General features: G+C 52.2%; 1 protein-coding gene across 1 annotated transcript in view; it reads left to right on the plus strand.

The window, feature by feature from the left end:
• Positions 1-20,047, plus strand: part of myom3 (myomesin 3) — a 40,320-nt gene extending 20,273 nt beyond the window's left edge. The window contains exons 15-26 of the mRNA XM_060054261.1: positions 963-1,107; positions 2,330-2,389; positions 3,971-4,038; positions 4,457-4,567; positions 5,874-5,961; positions 6,113-6,151; positions 7,829-7,934; positions 8,672-8,835; positions 9,314-9,350; positions 17,495-17,517; positions 18,379-18,434; positions 19,704-20,047. Of these exons, the coding sequence (XP_059910244.1) occupies positions 963-1,107; positions 2,330-2,389; positions 3,971-4,038; positions 4,457-4,567; positions 5,874-5,961; positions 6,113-6,151; positions 7,829-7,934; positions 8,672-8,835; positions 9,314-9,350; positions 17,495-17,517; positions 18,379-18,434; positions 19,704-19,973 (1,167 nt within the window). The 3' untranslated portion in view covers positions 19,974-20,047. The remainder of the gene's footprint in view (positions 1-962; positions 1,108-2,329; positions 2,390-3,970; positions 4,039-4,456; positions 4,568-5,873; positions 5,962-6,112; positions 6,152-7,828; positions 7,935-8,671; positions 8,836-9,313; positions 9,351-17,494; positions 17,518-18,378; positions 18,435-19,703) is intronic.
• The last annotated feature ends 616 nt before the right edge of the window (positions 20,048-20,663 follow it).

Genomic DNA, 20,663 nt, shown 5'->3' on the forward strand with positions numbered 1-20,663 from the left:
TTATTTCGGAAGAGGAGAAGGTTTACGTAAAGACCCGAAAGAGTTTCCAAACCTCTGAACGATTTGGAGACAGCATCATGGGGCGTTCTCTGCGAACCGACTCGGATCTCGGATCTGACGCCACGCCCACACTTGGACGCAACAGAAAGCTGTTGTCGCAGTAGCATTGTCAGAGGACCAGGCGCTCCAAAATAAGTAGGCTATAGGCCATAGGCAGAGATACGGACGCAGTAAGGTATTGCAGTAATACCAGTGATTGAAATTGCCATTTAAGCCACCAAAGCGGCCCAAGCACAATGAAAACAGTTCATACTTCAAGTCACACTGGCCGCAGCCATCTTGAATTCTGTCTCGGAATTTTGCTCGGTCACCATTGAGTTCAACCGAGATGGCGAGTTCGCCGTCCGAGGAAAAGGGGCGTGTTCGTGCGTGTCTCTAGGCAACGTCCTCGGACCTCCGAGACGGATGGATAATAAAACGCAGTAAAGAGCATGAGGAGAAGCGTGTATGATCCGTACTCTTCCTGAAACCGTCGTTCAAGAGGGGCGGGACGTTCCTCCAAAACAAAAGGAGAGCTCCTCAGTAATACCTACAGGTACCCACATGTGAAATGTGTGTGTGTGTGTGTGTGTGTGTGTGTGTGTGTGTGTGTGTGTGTGTGTGTGTGTGTGTGTGTGTGTGCGCGTGTGCCTGCGTGTGCCTGCGTGTGTGTGTGTGTGTGCGTGTGCGTGTGTGCAGGCCCTGCCCGGTGCAGAGGCAGTATAGGCGCATGCTAAGGGCGCATCCCTCGGCAGGGGGCGCCAAAAATAGGTCTTTTTCTTTTTTTTTTTTGCACAATGTATTCATCTAACTTTAACTTAAATGTTTATCTTACATTCACACTCACACGTTTACACTATCACGTACACACTAACATACACACACTGACACGTGACCTCTGCCCCCCCCCCCCCCCCCCCCAGCGGCGGCGCTGGCGCCTGGAGCGGGCGGGGGGGCTGGTGGAGGTGCTGCTGGACCCCCTGGGGGCGGAGGACCAGGGCTCCTACACCGCCCAGCTGAAGGACGGGAGGAGCCGGGGCCAGTTCACCCTGCTGCTGGTGGAGCAGCGTGAGGCCCCCCGCTGGCGCACACACACACACACACACACACACGCACACACGCACACACGCACGCACACACACACACACACACGCACACACGCACGCACACACACACACACGCACGCACAAACGCACATGCACACACGCACGCACAGGCACGCACGCACACAGGCCCTCACACACACACACACACACACACGCACAAACGCACACGCACGCACAGGCACGCACAGGCACGCACAGGCACGCACGCACGCACGCACGCACACAGGCCCTCACACACACACATTTACGTAAGAGGTCAGTGACAGAGAGGTCGTTCACACACACACACACACCTTCATTACCTCACACACACACACACACACACCTTCATTACCTCATAAACACACACACCTTCATTACCTCACACACACACACACACACACCTTCATTACCTCATAAACACACACACCTTCATTACCTCATAAACACACACACCTTCATTACCTCATAAACACACACACCTTCATTACCTCATAAACACACACACCTTCATTACCTCATAAACACACACACCTTCATTACCTCATAAACACACACACCTTCATTACCTCATAAACACACACTTCATCCTCCTGTTCTAACCTTCTCCTCCTGTTCTAACCTTCTCCTCCTGTTCCAACGTTCTCCTCCTGTTCCAACCTTCTCCTCCTGTTCTAACCTTCTCCTCCTGTTCCAACCTTCTCCTCCTGTTCTAACCTTCTCCTGTTCTAACCTTCTCCTCCTGTTCTAACCTTCTCCTCCTGTTCTAACGTTCTCCTCCTGTTCTAACCTTCTCCTGTTCTAACCTTCTCCTCCTGTTCTAACGTTCTCCTCCTGTTCCAACCTTCTCCTCCTGTTCTAACCTTCTCCTCCTGTTCTAACCTTCTCCTCCTGTTCCAACCTTCTCCTGTTCTAACCTTCTCCTCCTGTTCTAACGTTCTCCTCCTGTTCTAACCTTCTCCTCCTGTTCTAACCTTCTCCTGTTCTAACCTTCTCCTGTTCTAACCTTCTCCTGTTCTAACGTTCTCCTCCTGTTCTAACCTTCTCCTCCTGTTCTAACCTTCTCCTCCTGTTCCAACGTTCTCCTGTTCTAACCTTCTCCTCCTGTTCTAACCTTCTCCTGTTCTAACCTTCTCCTCCTGTTCTAACCTTCTCCTCCTGTTCTAACCTTCTTCTCCTCCTGTTCTAACCTTCTCCTCCTTCAGGGTTCCACCAGGTTCTGGCCGAGTCTCAGGCCAACCGGCGGAACGTCCAGAAGAAGAAAGGTGAGAACCGTTCTGCTGCTCTGTTCTGTTGGTTCAGATCAGTCTGCAGACCAACATCTGTCCCATGTTCAGGAGAACCCCAACATCTGTCCCATGTTCAGGAGAACCCCAACATCTGTCTCATGTTCAGGAGAACCCCAACATCTGTCCCATGTTCAGGAGAACCCCAACATCTGTCCCATGTTCAGGAGAACCCCAACATCTGTCCAATGTTCAGGAGAACCCCAACATCTGTCTCATGTTCAGGAGAACCCCAACATCTATCTCAGGACGAACTAAAGAAACAGAAGACAGAAAATGAATAAGGAATACCTCGATGCATTGCTGACAGTATCAGGATGCAATAGTCCACCTCCTCCACGTACTCCATGAACAGTTTTAGACAAATCAAATACACCCTCAAATAACTTCCTCGTGGCTGACCTGGGGTCAGATCCACTGTGCTCAGTTAGAGGTGGACATGGGGAGGGAACACAGTGGATCTGACCCCGGGTCAGTGACGGGGTCAGGTCCACTGTGACAGAACCCCTGTCACTAGATTCACTGTCCTGCCCTGATGAAGAGAACAGCCCATAATAATATACGGAAAGGAAGCACAGCTGTCATGTGAGCTTGGGGTCAGAGAGAGAGGTCAGTGACAGAGAGGTCGTTCACCCAGGAGCCGCTCTGGCTCACCGCTCAAAGTCTGGTGTTCACCGGAACCCTCTGAACAGCTGTCGCGCTGTCGTATACGTTACTAAACACCGAGCATCTATCACCGCTCTGATTACACCCTGGATCTACTCTAGATCTAACCCTGAATCTACTCTAGATCTAACCCTGGATCTACTCTAGATCTAACCCTGGATCTACTCTAGATCTAACCCTGGATCTACTCTAGATCTAACCCTGGATCTACTCTAGATCTAACCCTGGATCTACTCTAGATCTAACCCTGGATCTACTCTAGATCTCACCCTGAATCTACTCTATCTAACCCTGAATCTACTCTAGATCTAACCCTGGATCTACTCTAGATCTAACCCTGAATCTACTCTAGATCTAACCCTGGATCTACTCTAAATCTAACCCTGGATCTTCTCTATCTAACCCTGAATCTACTCTAGATCTAACCCTGAATCTACTCTAGATCTAACCCTGGATCTACTCTATCTAACCCTGAATCTACTCTAGATCTAACCCTGAATCTACTCTATCTAACCCTTAATCTACTCTAGATCTAACCCTGAATCTACTCTAGATCTAACCCTGGATCTACTCTATCTAACCCTGAATCTACTCTAGATCTAACCCTGAATCTACTCTAGATCTAACCCTGGATCTACTCTAGATCTAACCATGAATCTACTCTAGATCTAACCCTGAATCTACTCTAGATCTCACCCTGATTCTACTCTAGATCTCACCCTGGATCTGCCCTATATCTGCTACTCTAGACTCTGAATGGAGTGTTCCTCATATGATGAAGGTTTCCTCATAGGATCGTTCAGTATCTTGTCCTGATCTGTTGCTACAGAGAACAGCTGAGTTCTGATCAGGTGATATCTGACCACTGATTGGCTGTTGTGTTCATGTGTCCAGGTCCGTACTTCCTGGAGGGTGTGTCCTGGGAGGTGACGGAGGAGTGTGGACTGGTGATCAGGTGTAAGGTAGTTCTACGACACCTGGTGACATCATCACCCCCCTCCTCATCATCATCACCCTCAGCATCATCACGCCCCGAAACCAATAACTAGGAACGCATTATCCAATACACAAACAAGCATTTGATGTGTGTGTGTGTGTGTGTGTGTGTGTGTGTGTGTGTGTGTGTGTGTGTGTGTGTGTGTGTGTGTGTGTGTGTGTGTGTGTGTGTGTGTGTGTGTGTGTGTGTGTGTGTGTGTGTGTTTGCGTGTGGGTGGGGTGCATGCATGCGTGTCTGTGTGTGTTTGCATGCGCGTGCGTCGTGTGTGTGTGTGTGTGTGTGTGTGCGTGTGTGCGTGTGCGTGTGTGTCTCTGTGTGCGTGTGCGCGTGTGTCTCTGTGTGCGTGTGCGTCTCTGTGTGCGTGTGCGCGTGTGCGTGCGCAGGTGACCAACCTCAACAAGGACAGCTCTCTGCGCTGGTCGAAGGACGGGGGGCCGCTGACCCCCATGACCTTTGACCCCTCCTCCGGGGTCGGCACACTCTCCATCCCTCAGGTAACCACGGTCACCAACCCCTCAGACACCTCCTGGGTTATTATGGGGTGGCAGAGGTTAGAGGTTAGGAGAGGTTAGAGGTTAGAGGTTAGGAGCCGGGTTAAGAACTGAGGTGAATATGAAGTATAAAGTATGCAGAGAGAGATCTGAGGGAGAGAGAGATTAACATTAGTTCAGTATTTATTCTATATGTATGTAGCTATATATACTGTACGGTATAACAGTGTATTTATAGACACACAGTCTAGTTATATATACTGTACGGTATAACAGTGTATTTATAGACATACAGTCTAGTTATATATACTGTACGGTATAACAGTGTATTTATAGACATACAGTCTAGTATACTGTACAGTATAACAGTGTATTTATAGACATACAGTCTAGTTATATATACTGTACGGTATAACAGTGTATTTATAGACATACAGTCTAGTATACTGTACGGTATAACAGTGTATTTATAGACAGACAGTCTAGTTATATATACTGTACGGTATAACAGTGTATTTATAGACATACAGCCTAGTATACTGTACGGTATAACAGTGTATTTATAGACATACAGTCTAGTTATATATACTGTACGGTATAACAGTGTATTTATAGACAGACAGTCTAGTATACTGTACGGTATAACAGTGTATTTATAGACATACAGTCTAGTTATATATACTGTACGGTATAACAGTGTATTTATAGACATACAGCCTAGTATACTGTACGGTATAACAGTGTATTTATAGACAGACAGTCTAGTTACATATACTGTACGGTATAACAGTGTATTTATAGACATACAGTCTAGTTATATATACTGTACAGTATAACAGTGTATTTATAGACATACAGTCTAGTATACTGTACAGTATAACAGTGTATTTATAGACATACAGTCTAGTATACTGTACGGTATAACAGTGTATTTATAGACATACAGTCTAGTATACTGTACGGTATAACAGTGTATTTATAGACATACAGTCTAGTATACTGTACGGTATAACAGTGTATTTATGGACATACAGTCTAGTTATATATACAGTCCAGTATAACCGTGCATTTATAGACATACAGTCTAGTTATATATACTGTACAGTATAACAGTGTATTTATAGACATACAGTCTAGTATACTGTACGGTATAACAGTGTATTTATAGACATACAGTCTAGTATACTGTACGGTATAACAGTGTATTTATAGACATACAGTCTAGTTATATACACAGTACAGTACAACAGTACAGTACAGTACAACAGTACAGTACAACAGTACAGTACAGTACCGTGTGATGTGTCAGGTGACCGCGGGGTCGGCGGGGTCGTACCGGGCCCAGGTGGCTGATGGGAGGGGAGAGGACACCAGCACCTTGGATCTCCTGGACCAGGGTGAGAGCCTCTTCATCCTCCTCCTCCTCCTCCTCCTCTTCCTCCTCCTCTTGGCCATACGCGTAGCGTCTCTCCTCATTAAGACTCTGTCTGTCTGTTTCCTGTTCCTGTTACCGACCGTGACCGACCGATCTGCTCTCTGTGTTCACAGAGTTTGAAAAGTTTCTGCAGCAGCTCAGCAAACACTGCGGTATGTTCATCATTAATAAAGCCCTCTGATGGAGCTCCGTGTCAGGGACCAGGCCCTCTGATGGAGCTCCGTGTCAGGGACCAGGCCCTCTGATGGAGCTCCGTGTCAGGGACCAGGCCCTCTGATGGAGCTCCGTGTCAGGGACCAGGCCCTCTGACGGAGCTCCGTGTCAGGGACCAGGCCCTCTGATGGAGCTCCGTGTCAGGGACCAGGCCCTCTGACGGAGCTCCGTGTCAGGGACCAGGCCCTCTGACGGAGCTCCGTGTCAGGGACCAGGCCCTCTGATGGAGCTCCGTGGCAGGGACCAGGCCCTCTGAAGGAGGTCTATGTTGAGCCTCCATGTTGTATTTTGTCCTGCTTTCCTTTCTTCCTTCCTGCCTGTCATCTTGTCGCCTGTCTGTCTGTATACCTGCCTTCCTGTCTGCCCACTTGTCTGTCTCTCCTTCCTCTCTCTCTCTCGTCTCTCTCCTAAACCTCATGTCTCTTTCCCCTCTCTCTCTCTCCTCTCTCTCTCGTCTTTCTCTAAACGTGGTGTCTCTCGCCCCTCTCTAAACGTGGTGTCTCTCGCCCCTCTCTCTCTCCCCTCTCTCTAAACGTGGTGTCTCTCGCCCCTCTCTCTCTCGTCTCTCTCTAAACGTGGTGTCTCTCGCCCCTCTCTCTATTGTCTCTCTCTAAACGTGGTGTCTCTCGCCCCTCTCTCTCTCGCCCCTCTCTCTCTCCCCTCTCTCTAAACGTGGTGTCTCTCGCCCCCCTCTCTCTCCCCTCTCTCTAAACGTGGTGTCTCTCGCCCCTCTCTCTCTCCCCTCTCTCTAAACGTGGTGTCTCTCGCCCCTCTCTCTCTCTCGTCTCTCTCTAAACGTGGTGTCTCTCGCCCCTCTCTCTCATCTCTCTCTCTAAACGTGGTGTCTCTCGCCCCTCTCTCTCTCGCCCCTCTCTAAACGTGGTGTCTCTCGCCCCTCTCTCTCTCGCCCCTCTCTCTCTCTCGCCCCTCTCTCGCCCCTCTCTAAACGTGGTGTCTCTCGCCCCTCTCTCTCTCGCCCCTCTCTAAACGTGGTGTCTCTCGCCCCTCTCTCTCTCGTCTTTCTCTAAACGTGGTGTATCTCGCCCCTCTCTCTCTCGCCCCTCTCTAAACGTGGTGTCTCTCGCCCCTCTCTCTCTCACCCCTCTCTAAACGTGGTGTCTCTCGCCCCTCTCTCTCTCGTCTTTTTCTAAACGTGGTGTCTCTCGCCCCTCTCTCTCTCGCCCCTCTCTCTCTCTCGCCCCTCTCTAAACGTGGTGTCTCTCGCCCCTCTCTCTCTCGCCCCTCTCTCTCTCGCCCCTCTCTAAACGTGGTGTCTCTCGCCCCTCTCTCTCTCGTCTTTTTCTAAACGTGGTGTCTCTCGCCCCTCTCTCTCTCGCCCCTCTCTAAACGTGGTGTCTCTCGCCCCTCTCTCTCTCGCCCCTCTCTAAACATGGTGTCTCTCGCCCCTCTCTCTCTCGCCCCTCTCTAAACGTGGTGTCTCTCGCCCCTCTCTCTCTCGTCTTTCTCTAAACGTGGTGTCTCTCGCCCCTCTCTCTCTCGCCCCTCTCTAAACGTGGTGTCTCTCGCCCCTCTCTCTCTCGCCCCTCTCTAAACGTGGTGTCTCTCGCCCCTCTCTCTCTCTCGTCTTTTTCTAAACGTGGTGTCTCTCGCCCTAGCCCTGTCGGCAGGTCCGTTGGGGGTACAGGGTACGGCTGAGGGTCTGAGACTCTACTGCTCCCTGAAGGTCTACCAGACCCACCTGAAGACCACCTGGAGCTTCAGGTGAGACACCTGGCCCCGCCCCCCCGGTCACATGGCTCCACTACACCGTGCTTCACCATGGGATGATGTCATCGTCTATCATGGCCTTGATCATGATTTCCCTCCTGATGTAATCAACAGGCAACCTGACGGTTTGGTGCTGACTGGTTTGGTGCTGACTGGTTTGGTGCTGACTGGTTTGCTGGTGACTGGTTTGGTGCTGACTTGTTTAGTGCTGACTGGTTTGCTGGTGACTGGTTTGCTGGTGACTGGTTTGCTGGTGACTGGTTTGGTGCAGACTGGTTTGCTGGTGACTGGTTTGCTGCTGACTGGTTTAGTGCTGACTGGTTTGCTGGTGACTGGTTTGCTGGTGACTGGTTTGCTGCTGACTGGTTTAGTGCTGACTGGTTTGCTGTTGACTGGTTTGGTGCTGACTGGATTGCTAGTGTTCTAGCACCCCCTGCTGGGCCTTTGCAGAATTGATAACGGACATTTTAATACCAGGAAGAAATGCAGCACATACTGAGTTCAGTAACAAAGACCAACACCAGTCTACACAAAGAGCTCAGCCAATACAGGCTGATGGACAACGGCTGAACCCAGCTCAGACCAGTCCGATCCAACCCCTCAGTGAGGTTCAAACCCTCCTATAGGCTCAGACCAGACCCAGGAAGTCTGAGTCTGGTCTGTGACTGGTCTGAGCCTGGTCTGTGACTGGTCTGAGCCTGGTCTGAGTCTGTGGCCGCCTCTGTGTCCAGGGGGAGGGGGCTGGATCAGGACCCCCGGGCGCGGCCCGGGTCCAGCAGGGACGCGGTCTGGGTGGACCTCCGTGACCCGGCAGACAGCGACCAGGGGCGGTTCTCCCTGGAACTGTTTGACGGCCTGGACCGACACGCCCGCCACCTGGACCTGACCGGACCAGGTGGGTGGGGGTCCAGCTGTAGAGCAGCCTCTCTCTGGGACCAGGTGGGGGGGGTCCCCTTTAGACTCTCACTAGGACCAGGTGGGTGGGGGTCCCCTGTAGAGCAGCCTCTCTCTAGGACCAGGTGGGTGGGGGTCCAGCTGTAGAGCAGCCTCTCTCTGGGACCAGGTAGTGGGGGTCCCCTCTAGACTCTCTCTGGGACCAGGTGGGTGGGGGTCCCCTGTAGAGCAGCCTCTCTCTGGGACCAGGTAGGGGGGTCCCCTCTAGACTCTCTCTGGGACCAGGTGGGTGGGGGTCCCAGACACTTGGCCCACTGTAGCTGGTCCACTCAGATGAGAGTTAGGGTTAGGGCCCACTAGTTGGGCAGCAGTTGTTTCTTATATTCCACATGAATCACCTGTCTCTATTCAAACGGTTTAAACTTTACTGCCATGACGACCGATAACGTTGACTTCCTGTTGTCTGAAACGGTCACCAGGGTTTGCTGAGGCCTTGGAGGAGCACCAGAGGATGAAGTGAGTAGAGGACTGTCGCGTCAGACTAGGTCTGCAGCGGTTTGTTTTGAATTCACAGGGAAAATGCAGGTGTGTGCGTCTGTAGGTGCAGGTGTGTGTGTGTGTGTGTGTGTGTGTGGGTGTCGCGTCAGACTAGGTCTGCAGCGGTTTGATTAAATTCACAGGAAAAATGCACGGGAGAAAAATTAAAAACAGAAATGAAAAAAAATAGAAAAAGTAGGTGGTGTGTTAGCCGCGGTAAATGGGAAGAGAAGCGCGAGTCAACTAATGAGCGTCAGCTGTCCGCTGTTCGACTGATTTGGTTGTGCTGCATTCAGCTCACAGGTGCTTATTTATCTGGTTGGCGTTTGGTTGGGGAGACACACTGGTGAGAGTAACACGGAAATTAATCTGTGCTGGCTCTCAGTTTGGGAAAGTGCTGTGCGGAAACGTAACGCTGAAAATTGGAGAGGCTGCCGGTTTTTTTTACCTAAGGACTAAGGGCTAACCATTGCAACCCTATGGACTTGTGCTCTATATTCTAAATAAAAAGAAAAAAAGAGGAAAGACCAAAAACGGGAATAACTGTTGTCTGTCCAGTCCTTGTGTGAAACCCAGTGCCTTCAGAACTCCTTCAGTGTCACATCCTTTTCGAGTTGGGGAAAAACACAGTGCTTAAAACCAACCAAACAAAACTGAAAACTCACCAAAAACCAAAACAAAACCGTACAACTTGACAGTAAAAAACCGCGGATCCAGCCAGACTGAGTCCACGCCCAGCCCGCCTGCCGCTGAGTCCACGCCCAGCCCGCCTGCCGCTGAGTCCACGCCCAGCCCGCCTGCCGCTGAGTCCACGCCCAGCCCGCCTGCCGCTGAGTCCACGCCCAGCCCGCCTGCCGCTGAGTCCACGCCCAGCCCGCCTGCCGCTGAAAATCCAGGCCCATCGATCTTCCCAAAGCCCAAAATGGCCGATTCAAAGTCTCTACAACAGCTGAAAAGAGAGAGAACGACTGCCAAACAGAGGTTCACCCGACAAGCAAACTCACTTCTGAAGTCCTGCCGGAAAATGTCGGCGGAAGAACTGATGGAGGCCTTCAGCAAGGTCAAGCTTGACGCTGAAAAGGTGATGGAGGCAAATGAGGAGGTGGAAATCTTCACCGACGAGTCGGAGCTCGAAGCCACTGCGAAAGCAGACATCGATGCTGAGGTGAAGAGAACGACAGAGGACTGCGAAGAGAAACTGGAAGAGGTGGAGGATGTCGTCCAAAAGGTGCTGTGGCAAAGTTTTGGCTGCTCTGAACTTGCTCTTGCACTGGAGGCAGCTGAAAAGGACTGCAAGCGGCTGACGGGAAGAAAGTCCGACCTGAGGCTGGAGGTTTATGAGCTGATGCTCGGCAACCTCGAGCGGCTGGTGAAGAGAACGAAAGACACCATGCGGCAATGGACTCGGTGGGTCCCAGATGAGGAGCGACCTGACTTCCAGCAGCGCATCTGGAATGTGGAGGGCTCACTGTTGGAGTTAACCTCTGAGAAGGCTGGCCTGCTGCAGACAAAGCTGGACTGCAAGTCCTCAGAAAAAACATCACACCAGTCACCCACCATCAAGCTGAAGCCAACAGCGCTTCCACAGTTTGATGGCAACAAGCGCAACTTCTACCTCTGGAGGAGGGAATGGGAGGCACTCCAAAGGCAAGGAGAACCAACCGGGTCCAAAGAGGTGAAGAAGATCCAGCTGTTGGGCAGCCTGGAGGACAAAGTGGCAAGAGATCTGCGCCTGTCAACTTACGGGACGGCAGAGGAGATCTTCCGGGTCCTCGAAAACCGGTTTGGCAACAAAACTTCTATTGCACTGGAAATCATTGAGGAACTACAGGCGCTGCCACCAGTAAAAAGTCACCAACCTAGGAAGATTGTGGACTTAATCCAAATCGTGGAAAGGGCCCTGTACGACCTCAGTGCACTGGGAAACACTGGCGCTCTAAAGAACCCACTCGTCACGAAGTCCCTGGAAAGTAAGCTGCCAGAGGGCCTAAAGAAGGAATGGCTGCTCCATGTGGCAGAAGAGGAAGACTCTGAAGACGCCTCCCCGGAAGACAGGTTTGACATGATCCTCAAGTTCCTGAGAAGTCAGGAGAAGATTTATGAGCAGCTAGACCAACTGAAGGATGATGAACCCAGCAGGAGAGACATTAGAGTCCCACAAAGGCATGCGCACACAAAGACCACCAACTCCCAAAGCACCCAAGCACCCTGCGTTGTCTGTGGAGAGAGGGGCCACAGGAAAAAGCTGTACTACTGCAAAAAATTCAAAACTCTCAAAGTACCTGAGAAGAAGGAAGCAATTGAGCGGATCGGCGCATGTGGGAGGTGTCTCGAGGTCCACGACGTTTACGCAGAGTGCAAGACCACCTTCCTGTGCAAGAATGAGGGGTGTAAGGGTGCTCCAGGCCTGGGCCATCACTTCTACCTCTGTCCCAAAGCTGGAAGCCAAGGCGATGGGCCACGGTGGCCAAAGCCCAGTCCAGCACAAGGTGGAGGGAAAAAGGGCACAGAGGCCCAAGAAGAGTTCCTGAAGAGCCTGGCCCCCGACCTTGCTCAGCGATGTCGGAACGCGTTCTGCAACTCTGTCGCCAAGACGTCCAGTTCTGCAGTGCCAGGGAGGAGTCTGCTGGCAGAAAATGGCCTTGAGGAGTTCCCTGTCATCATGATGATCCTGGAAGTCACCGCAAACGCTGGCCAAAGGATTGGGACGTTAATAGACTTGGCGTCCGACACAAATTACATAACTCATGAAGCTGCTGGTGAGCTGAATTTGAGGAGTGAGGTTGTGACGCTCATAGTCCATGGAGTCGGTGGGATGCAGGTGACAGTGGAGACCAAGCGTTACCTCCTGAAGATCTGGGTCTCAACTTCAAAAGGAACCCTCAGATCCCACCAGCTCGTGTGCTACGGGCTGGACAGCATCGCAAAGGTCAGTCGTCATGTGCCACCCAAGACTCTGCAGAAACTATTCCCCGACGTCCCTCTCCATGAACTGGTCCGTCCCACCAAGATCGGGCTGCTCATCAGCCACAAAGAAGGGCAACTCGTCCCGCAAAAGGTGCGCTCCATCGGTGACCTTGTCCTGTGGGATGGCCCCCTCGGGAAAACAGTGGGCGGCTCTCATCCAGACCTCTTGGAGGAAGTCAAGATCACTGCCCACGGGTCCAGAACCCACTTTGCTCGCTCCATGCGCACAGCAGCTGTAGGGTACAGAGAGATCACCCATGGCCCAGTGCAGCCACCTCAACTTGCCCAGGCCACTACATCTTCTGCCAGTCGAGACTTCATGAACTGGTGGAAGTGGGACAGCATCGGGGCCGCATGCGAGCCCAGGTGCGGCGGCTGCAGGTGTGGAAATTGCCAGCCTGGAGGGAAGGAGATGTCAATCTCAGAGGAGCGAGAACTGGAGCAAATAAAAAGTGGACTGACATACACCACCGGAGATCGCCACAGCGAGAAACCACACTGGCATGCCAAATACCCCTGGGTGGAAGACCCAGCAACACTGCCGAACAACAGGAGAGCTGTCGAAGCAACATTCCTGAGGACAGAAAAACAGTTGGCAAAGGAGCCAAAATGGAAGGCGGCCTACAAAGCTCAAGTCCATGAGATGGTCGACCGGAGAGCTGCAGTCAAACTGTCCAAAGAAGATTCGGCAAGCTGGACTGGGCCTGTGTGGTACATCAGCCACTTGATTGCTCCAAATCCGCACTCTGTGACGACACCAGTCCGTCTCGTCTGGAATAGCAGTCAGAAATTCAAGGGCCAGAGCCTGAATGACCTACTCCTCAAAGGTCCAGACGTCCTTAACGACATTCGTGCTGTCCTCATCCGATTCCGGCAAGGCGTCTTCGCCGCACTTGGTGACATAAAAAAAATGTACAATTCTGTATGGCTTGAGGACCAAGAAGTGCACCTCCACCGCTTCCTGTGGAGAGACTCTGAGGAGGATGACATCCAGGAATATGCCATCACGAGAGTCAACATTGGCGACAAACCAGCAGGCTGTATCGCACAAGTCGCCATGCGGGAAACTGCAAATTTGCCCATGTTCCACCATCTCGCAGAAGAGCGTCGAGTGCTGGAGCAAGACGCGTATGTCGATGACATCTTGGTCTCGAATGACAACCTGAACAAGCTCAAGCAAATCACGGCAAACGTTGAGCACATCCTGGAAGCTGGTGGATTCTATATGAAGCCATGGGTCTACTCAGGCCAAAGTGGGAGGTCAGAACCAGGTGACCCCCAGAAGAAAGAACCCTCAGTGATGGTCCAAAGTGGGAGGTCAGAACCAGGTGACCCCCAGAAGAAAGAACCCTCAGTGATGGTCCTCCCAAACCAACTCTCAGTGGAGAACAACAAAGCCCGGGGTCTTGGGTATGATCCAGAGCACGACAAGCTGCACCTAATGGTGGCTGTGAACTTCTCCAAAAAGAAGAAGAAAATGCGGCTGGGAGTAAACCTGTCAAAAGAGGAAGTCAGGGCCCAGGCACCAAATCCACTTACCCGGCGAGAGCTCCTCAGTCAAGTCTCTGGGCTGTACGATCCCCTCGGCCTTGCAACACCGGTCAAGCAGAAGGGAGCCATCCTGGTAAGGAGAGCATTCCAGGAGGCAAGAGTTAAGTACAGTCCAGCTGAGGATACATGGGACGCACCTTTGTCCGAGGGCCTTCGGGAAGACGCCATCTGCCTCCTTGAAGACTACGCTGAGCTCAGTCGGCTGAAGTTCACCAGAGCCTTGACACCACCTGACTCTTGTGCCAAACCCTGCGGTATCACCTTCTCCGATGGCAGCGAGCGTTCCTATGGTGCTGTACTGTACCTACGGTGGGAAATGCAACACACTGTGACCCTACGACTGGTCGAAGCCAAAGCCAGGTTGACTCCTCTAGACCACAAGGGCGACGCTGTCAAGGCTGAAGTCTGCGGTGCCGTCTACGCTGGCCGTCTAAAGAAGTACTTCCAGAAGCACTGTAGTATCCGTGTGGAAAAGTGGTACCACCTGATCGACAGCCGGACAGTCCTGGGGGCCATTCAACGTGAGAGCTACGGCTACCAAACGTTTTTTGCCAATAGAATTGGAGAAATCCAAGGCAGCACAAACGTCCAAGACTGGTGGTGGGTTCCTGGGCCTCTCAACATCGCAGACATTATCTCAAGAGGGGCATGCCCGGAGGAGCTGGACGAAGACACTGAATGGCAGCTTGGTCCCAAGTTTCTGAGCCTCCCCGAGCGTGAGTGGCCCGTGAAATCTGCAAAAGATGTTGCTGTGGAAGCCAGAGAGAACATCATGCGCATCCAGAAGAAGGCATTCGTTGCTGCACTGACCCGATCTGGAGCAAAGAAGGAACCCAAGACGGAACCAAGCTCAAACCCCACTAATCTGCACAGGCCTCCTGCTGGATCCGCTGTCACAAATCTGGTGAAAATCCAGCGGTTCAGCAGCCTAACCAGACTGGTAAAGTCTCTTGCACTGGTCTGGAGGGCCGCAAAGAAATTTCTCGGTCTCAAAGCCCGGGGGAAACCAAAGTGGGAGGCAGTCCAAGTGACCGGTACAGTCACTGTGGCCGAGAGAGAAGACTCCTTCCGAGACATCTGCCTCGCGGCACAAGAAGGAGCTACCTTCCCTGACACCACAACAAACCGGCTGGTCGCGTACAGGGACGAAGCCAGCGGGCTGTTGCTGTGCGGTGGCAGGGACCAGCACTTTAAAGAAGATGGCCGTGCTGTTCCACTGATCCCCTTCAACACCTGGTTGGGGACTCTGCTGGCACGCCAAAGTCACCAAGAAGGCCATGAAGGAGTTGCTGGCACTCTACTCAGAATGCGGCAAAAGGCTTGGGTTGTGCAAGGCAGGAGACTGGCTCAACAAGTCATCAATAAGTGCATCCACTGCAAAAAGGCCAGAGCTCAAGTCTGCCAACAAGTGATGGGTGACCTACCCGTAGAAAGGGCAAGTCCTGCTGCGCCGTTCCAATTCATGTCGGTCGACCTGTTCGGACCTTACCTGGTCAGAGATGACATCAAAAGAAGAGTCTCCATGAAAGTCTGGGGAGTCGTCTTCTGCTGCATGGCAAGCCGGGCTCTGCATATCGACCTTGTCAACAGCCTTTCAACGGAAAGCTTCCTCATGGCCTACCAAAGGTTCACCGCCATCAGAGGGCACCCCACCAAGGTCTGGTCAGACCCTGGAACCAACTTTGTTGGTGCAAAGTCTCTGCTGGAAGACCTTTACAGTTTCCTGGGTAGCCAAGACATGCCAAACCTGGAAGAGTATGCTGTGAAGAATGGGACAAGCTGGACATGGAAAGTGCTCCCTGCCGATTCACCGCATCGAAATGGAGCTGCAGAAGCTGCCGTAAAGATCACAAAGAGAGCCCTTCAAAGTCTGTGCACCCAGGCAAACCTCACCTTCAGCGAGTTCCTCACAGCCCTCCAGATGGCAGCAAACCTGGCAAATGAGAGGCCTATTGATGCAAGAGTGCAGAGTCGGGAGGACCGCGTTCAATACGTGACGCCAAACTCTCTCCTCCTTGGTCGAGCATCGCAGACTGGTGACCTCAAGTCCTTTGACTTCCAGAACTACCCCTACAAGCGGCTCCGAGAGATCCAAACCCAGGTCAACGAGTTCTGGAAAGCTTGGTCCCAGCTCGCAGGCCCCAACCTGTTCGTCCGGTCCAAGTGGCACACCGCAGAAAGGAATGTTTCTGTTGGTGACATTGTTTGGCTCTGCGATCAGAATGCCTTGCGGGGGCAATTTAGACTTGGTCGAGTCGTCACCGTATCCTCTGACCCAAAGGGCATCGTTAGAGATGCTGAAGTTCTTGTCACCACAGGGAGCTGTGTCTCAGTTCACCCTCAGCAACCAGCAGTCCACACCTCTGGTGACCGGAAGGAGAAACGCAACTGTGTGGTACTGCGCAGAGATGTTAGGCGGCTCATAGTTTTATTGCCTGTTGAGGAGCAGTGCCCCTAATGGTGATGTAGTTTGTTTTTGTGTGCGACCTTCCTGTCTAGGCACAGGAAGCTCGAGTGGGAGGTGTCGCGTCAGACTAGGTCTGCAGCGGTTTGTTTTGAATTCACAGGGAAAATGCAGGTGTGTGCGTCTGTAGGTGCAGGTGTGTGTGTGTGTGTGTGTGTGTGTGGGTGTCGCGTCAGACTAGGTCTGCAGCGGTTTGATTAAATTCACAGGAAAAATGCACGGGAGAAAAATTAAAAACAGAAATGAAAAAAAATAGAAAAAGTAGGTGGTGTGTTAGCCGCGGTAAATGGGAAGAGAAGCGCGAGTCAACTAATGAGCGTCAGCTGTCCGCTGTTCGACTGATTTGGTTGTGCTGCATTCAGCTCACAGGTGCTTATTTATCTGGTTGGCGTTTGGTTGGGGAGACACACTGGTGAGAGTAACACGGAAATTAATCTGTGCTGGCTCTCAGTTTGGGAAAGTGCTGTGCGGAAACGTAACGCTGAAAATTGGAGAGGCTGCCGGTTTTTTTTACCTAAGGACTAAGGGCTAACCATTGCAACCCTATGGACTTGTGCTCTATATTCTAAATAAAAAGAAAAAAAGAGGAAAGACCAAAAACGGGAATAACTGTTGTCTGTCCAGTCCTTGTGTGAAACCCAGTGCCTTCAGAACTCCTTCAGTGTCACATCCTTTTCGAGTTGGGGAAAAACACAGTGCTTAAAACCAACCAAACAAAACTGAAAACTCACCAAAAACCAAAACAAAACCGTACAACTTGACAAGGACTGTCTAACCCCTCACATAGAGGACTGTCTAACCCCTCACATAGAGGACTGTCTAACCCCTCACATAGAGGACTGTCTAACCCCTCACATAGAGGACTGTCTAACCCCTCACATAGAGGACGGTCTAACCCCTCACATAGAGGACTGTCTAACCCCTGTGCTGGTTGATGTAACGGCTGCTGCTGATGTTCTGGTTGTTCTGCCTCTTCTTTGCTGACTGCAACCAATGGTAGTCTGTTGAATGTATGAAGGACCCCTTCAGTGCTGGCTGTAATGCTGAGGGCTTCCCCTCCAAACAGCCTGATATCGACCTCCGGAGGTCCAGTATGAAGTGCTTTGAGGAGATGATAACTGTGTCTGTGTTCCTCCTCCAGGCGAGCAGCGTTGGCAGAGAGAAGTGAGTAGCCCTCTGCCCTCAGCTTAGCCCTTAGTGGATCAATCCACTCACTGGAACCCTTAGCCCTTAGTGGATCAGTCCACTCACTGGAACCCCTAGCCCTTAATGGATCAGTCCACTCACTAGAACCCCTCGCCCTTAGTGGATCAGTCCACTCACTAGAACCCTTAGCCCTTAATGGATCAGTCCACTCACTGGAACCCCTAGCCCTTAATGGATCAGTCCACTCACTGGAACCCCTAGCCCTTAATGGATCAGTCCACTCACTGGAACCCCTAGCCCTTAATGGATCAGTCCACTCACTGGAACCCCTAGCCCTTAATGGATCAGTCCACTCACTAGAACCCTTAGCCCTTAATGGATCAGTCCACTCACTAGAGCCCTTAATGGATCAGTCCACTCACTAGAACCCCTAGCCCTTAGTGGATCAGTCCACTCACTAGAACCCTTAGCCCTTAATGGATCAGTCCACTCACTGGAACCCTTAGCCCTTAGTGGATCAGTCCACTCACTAGAACCCTTAGCCCTTAATGGATCAATCCACTCACTGGAACCCTTAGCCCGCAGTGGATCAGTCCACTCACTAGAACCCCTAGCCCGTAGTGGTTCAGTCCACTCACTGGAACCCCTAGCCCGTAGTGGTTCAGTCCACTTACTGGAACCCTTAGCCCGTAGTGGATCAGTCCACTCACTGGAACCCCTAGCCCTTAATGGATCAGTCCACTCACTAGAACCCCTCGCCCTTAGTGGATCAGTCCACTCACTAGAACCCCTCGCCCTTAATCGATCAGTCCACTCACTAGAACCCCTAGCCCTTAATGGATCGGTCCACTCACTAGAACCCGGTTGTGTGTTCCTCAGAGCGGGCCAAGGTCACCAAGGGCCTGCCAGATGCCGTGGCCATCATGGAGGGAAAGGTAAGGGGAGGAGCCTCACTCACACAGGTGCAGTGCACTATTAAAGGGCCAGGTAGGGGAGGAGCCTCACTCACACAGGTGCAGTGCGCTCTTAAAGGGCCAGGTAGGGGAGGAGCCTCACTCACACAGGTGCAGTGTGCTCTTAAAGGGCCAGGTGGGGGAGGAGCCTCACTCACACAGGTGCAATGCGCTCTTAGAGGGCCAGGTAGGGGAGGAGCCTCGCTCACACAGGTGCAGTGCACTATTAAAGGGCCAGGTAGGGGAGGAGCCTCACTCACACAGGTGCAGTGCGCTCTTAAAGGGCCAGGTAGGGGAGGAGCCTCACTAACACAGTTGCGGTGCGCTCTTAAAAGGCCAGGTAGGGGAGGAGCCTAACTCACACAGGTGCAGTGTGCTCTTAAAGGGCCAGGTATGGGAGGAGCCTCGCTCACACAGGTGCAGTGCGCTCTTAAAGGGCCAGGTAGGGGAGGAGCCTCACTCACACAGGTGCAGTGTGCTCTTAAAGGGCCAGGTAGGGGAGGAGTATCACTCACACAGGTGCAGTGCGCTCTTAAAAGGCCAGGTAGGGGAGGAGCCTAACTCACACAGGTGCGGTGCGCTCTTAAAGGGCCAGGAAGGGGAGGAGCCTAACTCACACAGGTGCACTGCGCTCTTAAAGGGCCAGGTAGGGGAGGAGCCTAACTCACACTGGTGCACTGCGCTCTTAAAGGGCCAGGTAGGGGAGGAGCCTCACTCACACAGGTGCACTGCGCTCTTAAATGGCCAGGTATGGGAGGAGCCTCGCTCACACAGGTGCAGTGCGCTCTTAAAGGGCCAGGTAGGGGAGGAGCCTCACTCACACAGGTGCAGTGTGCTCTTAAAGGGCCAGGTAGGGGAGGAGTATCACTCACACAGGTGCAGTGTGCTCTTAAAGGGCCAGGTAGGGGAGGAGTATCACTCACACAGGTGCAGTGCGCTCTTAAAAGGCCAGGTAGGGGAGGAGCCTAACTCACACAAGTGCGGTGCGCTCTTAAAGGGCCAGGTAGGGGAGGAGCCTAACTCACACAGGTGCACTGCGCTCTTAAAGGGCCAGGTAGGGGAGGAGCCTAACTCACACAGGTGCACTGCGCTCTTAAAGGGCCAGGTAGGGGAGGAGCCTCACTCACACAGGTGCACTGCGCTCTTAAAGGGCCAGGCGCTACAGCCTTTCCTAAGGCAGTGATGATGAGTGTGATGGAGATCAGTGGCCATGAGGGCGCCCTCAGTGACCCCCGTCCCGTTGCCCCCCAGTCCCTGTGTCTGACCTGCCTGGTGGAGGGGGACCCCCCCCCCGAGGCCACCTGGCTGAGGAACGGCGTCCCCCTCCCGGAGAGCCCCCCCTACAGCACGGCCCAGCAGGGGGCCGGCCGCGCCCTCACCATCACCATGGTGACCGCCGAGGACTCCGGCACCTACACCGTCCGCGTGCTGAACCCGCACGGCGGCGAGACCGCCCAGGTGACGGTCAGCGTGTATGGGGTGGGCGAGACCCCCCCCGCCAACGCCCTCAGGGTGGAGTGAGACCCTCTAGAACCCCCACCCTCTGAGGGTCCACAGGGCCTGGAGGGGGCGGGGGCTGGAGGGGGCGAGGCCTGGAGGGGGCGAGGCCTGGAGGGGGCGAGGCCTGGAGGGGGCGGGGCCTGGAGGGGGCGAGGGCTGGAGGGGCAGAGTGAAGAGAAGAGTTTGTGGTTTTAAATTGTGACGTAGTTTAACATGTTATGATATAAAGTATAATTTGTGGTTTTTAATTGTGACATCATTTAACATGTTATGATAGAAAGTATAATTTGTGGTTTTTAATTGTGGCATAATTTAACATGATATGATATAAAGTATGGTTTGAGGATTTAAATTGTGACGTAGTATAAAATGTTATGAATAATGTATGGTTTGTGGTTTTAAATTGTGACGTAGTTTAACATGTTATGATATCAAGTTTGAGGTTTTAAACAGTGACGTAGTTGAACATGTTATGATATAGAGTATGATTTGTGGTTTTAATTAGCAGCAGCTTTACGTGCAGACTTGCAGACATAACCCCTTCATCCAGTGCATTGCAGTTTAACTTGGCCTCTCCTGGCAGCATAAACACTCCACCAAGGTCACTCCCCTTCTTTGTTACCTTTGAAAGTTTCCCTGTAAGAATCGTGTTCACCAATCGTCTCACTGAATGTATTCTGTATAACTTTGCTGCCTGTACTTTCCCCTGAT

This window comes from Gadus macrocephalus, chromosome 6 (genome assembly GCF_031168955.1).
Source record: "Gadus macrocephalus chromosome 6, ASM3116895v1".
In the NCBI taxonomy this organism is placed as follows: domain Eukaryota; kingdom Metazoa; phylum Chordata; class Actinopteri; order Gadiformes; family Gadidae; genus Gadus; species Gadus macrocephalus.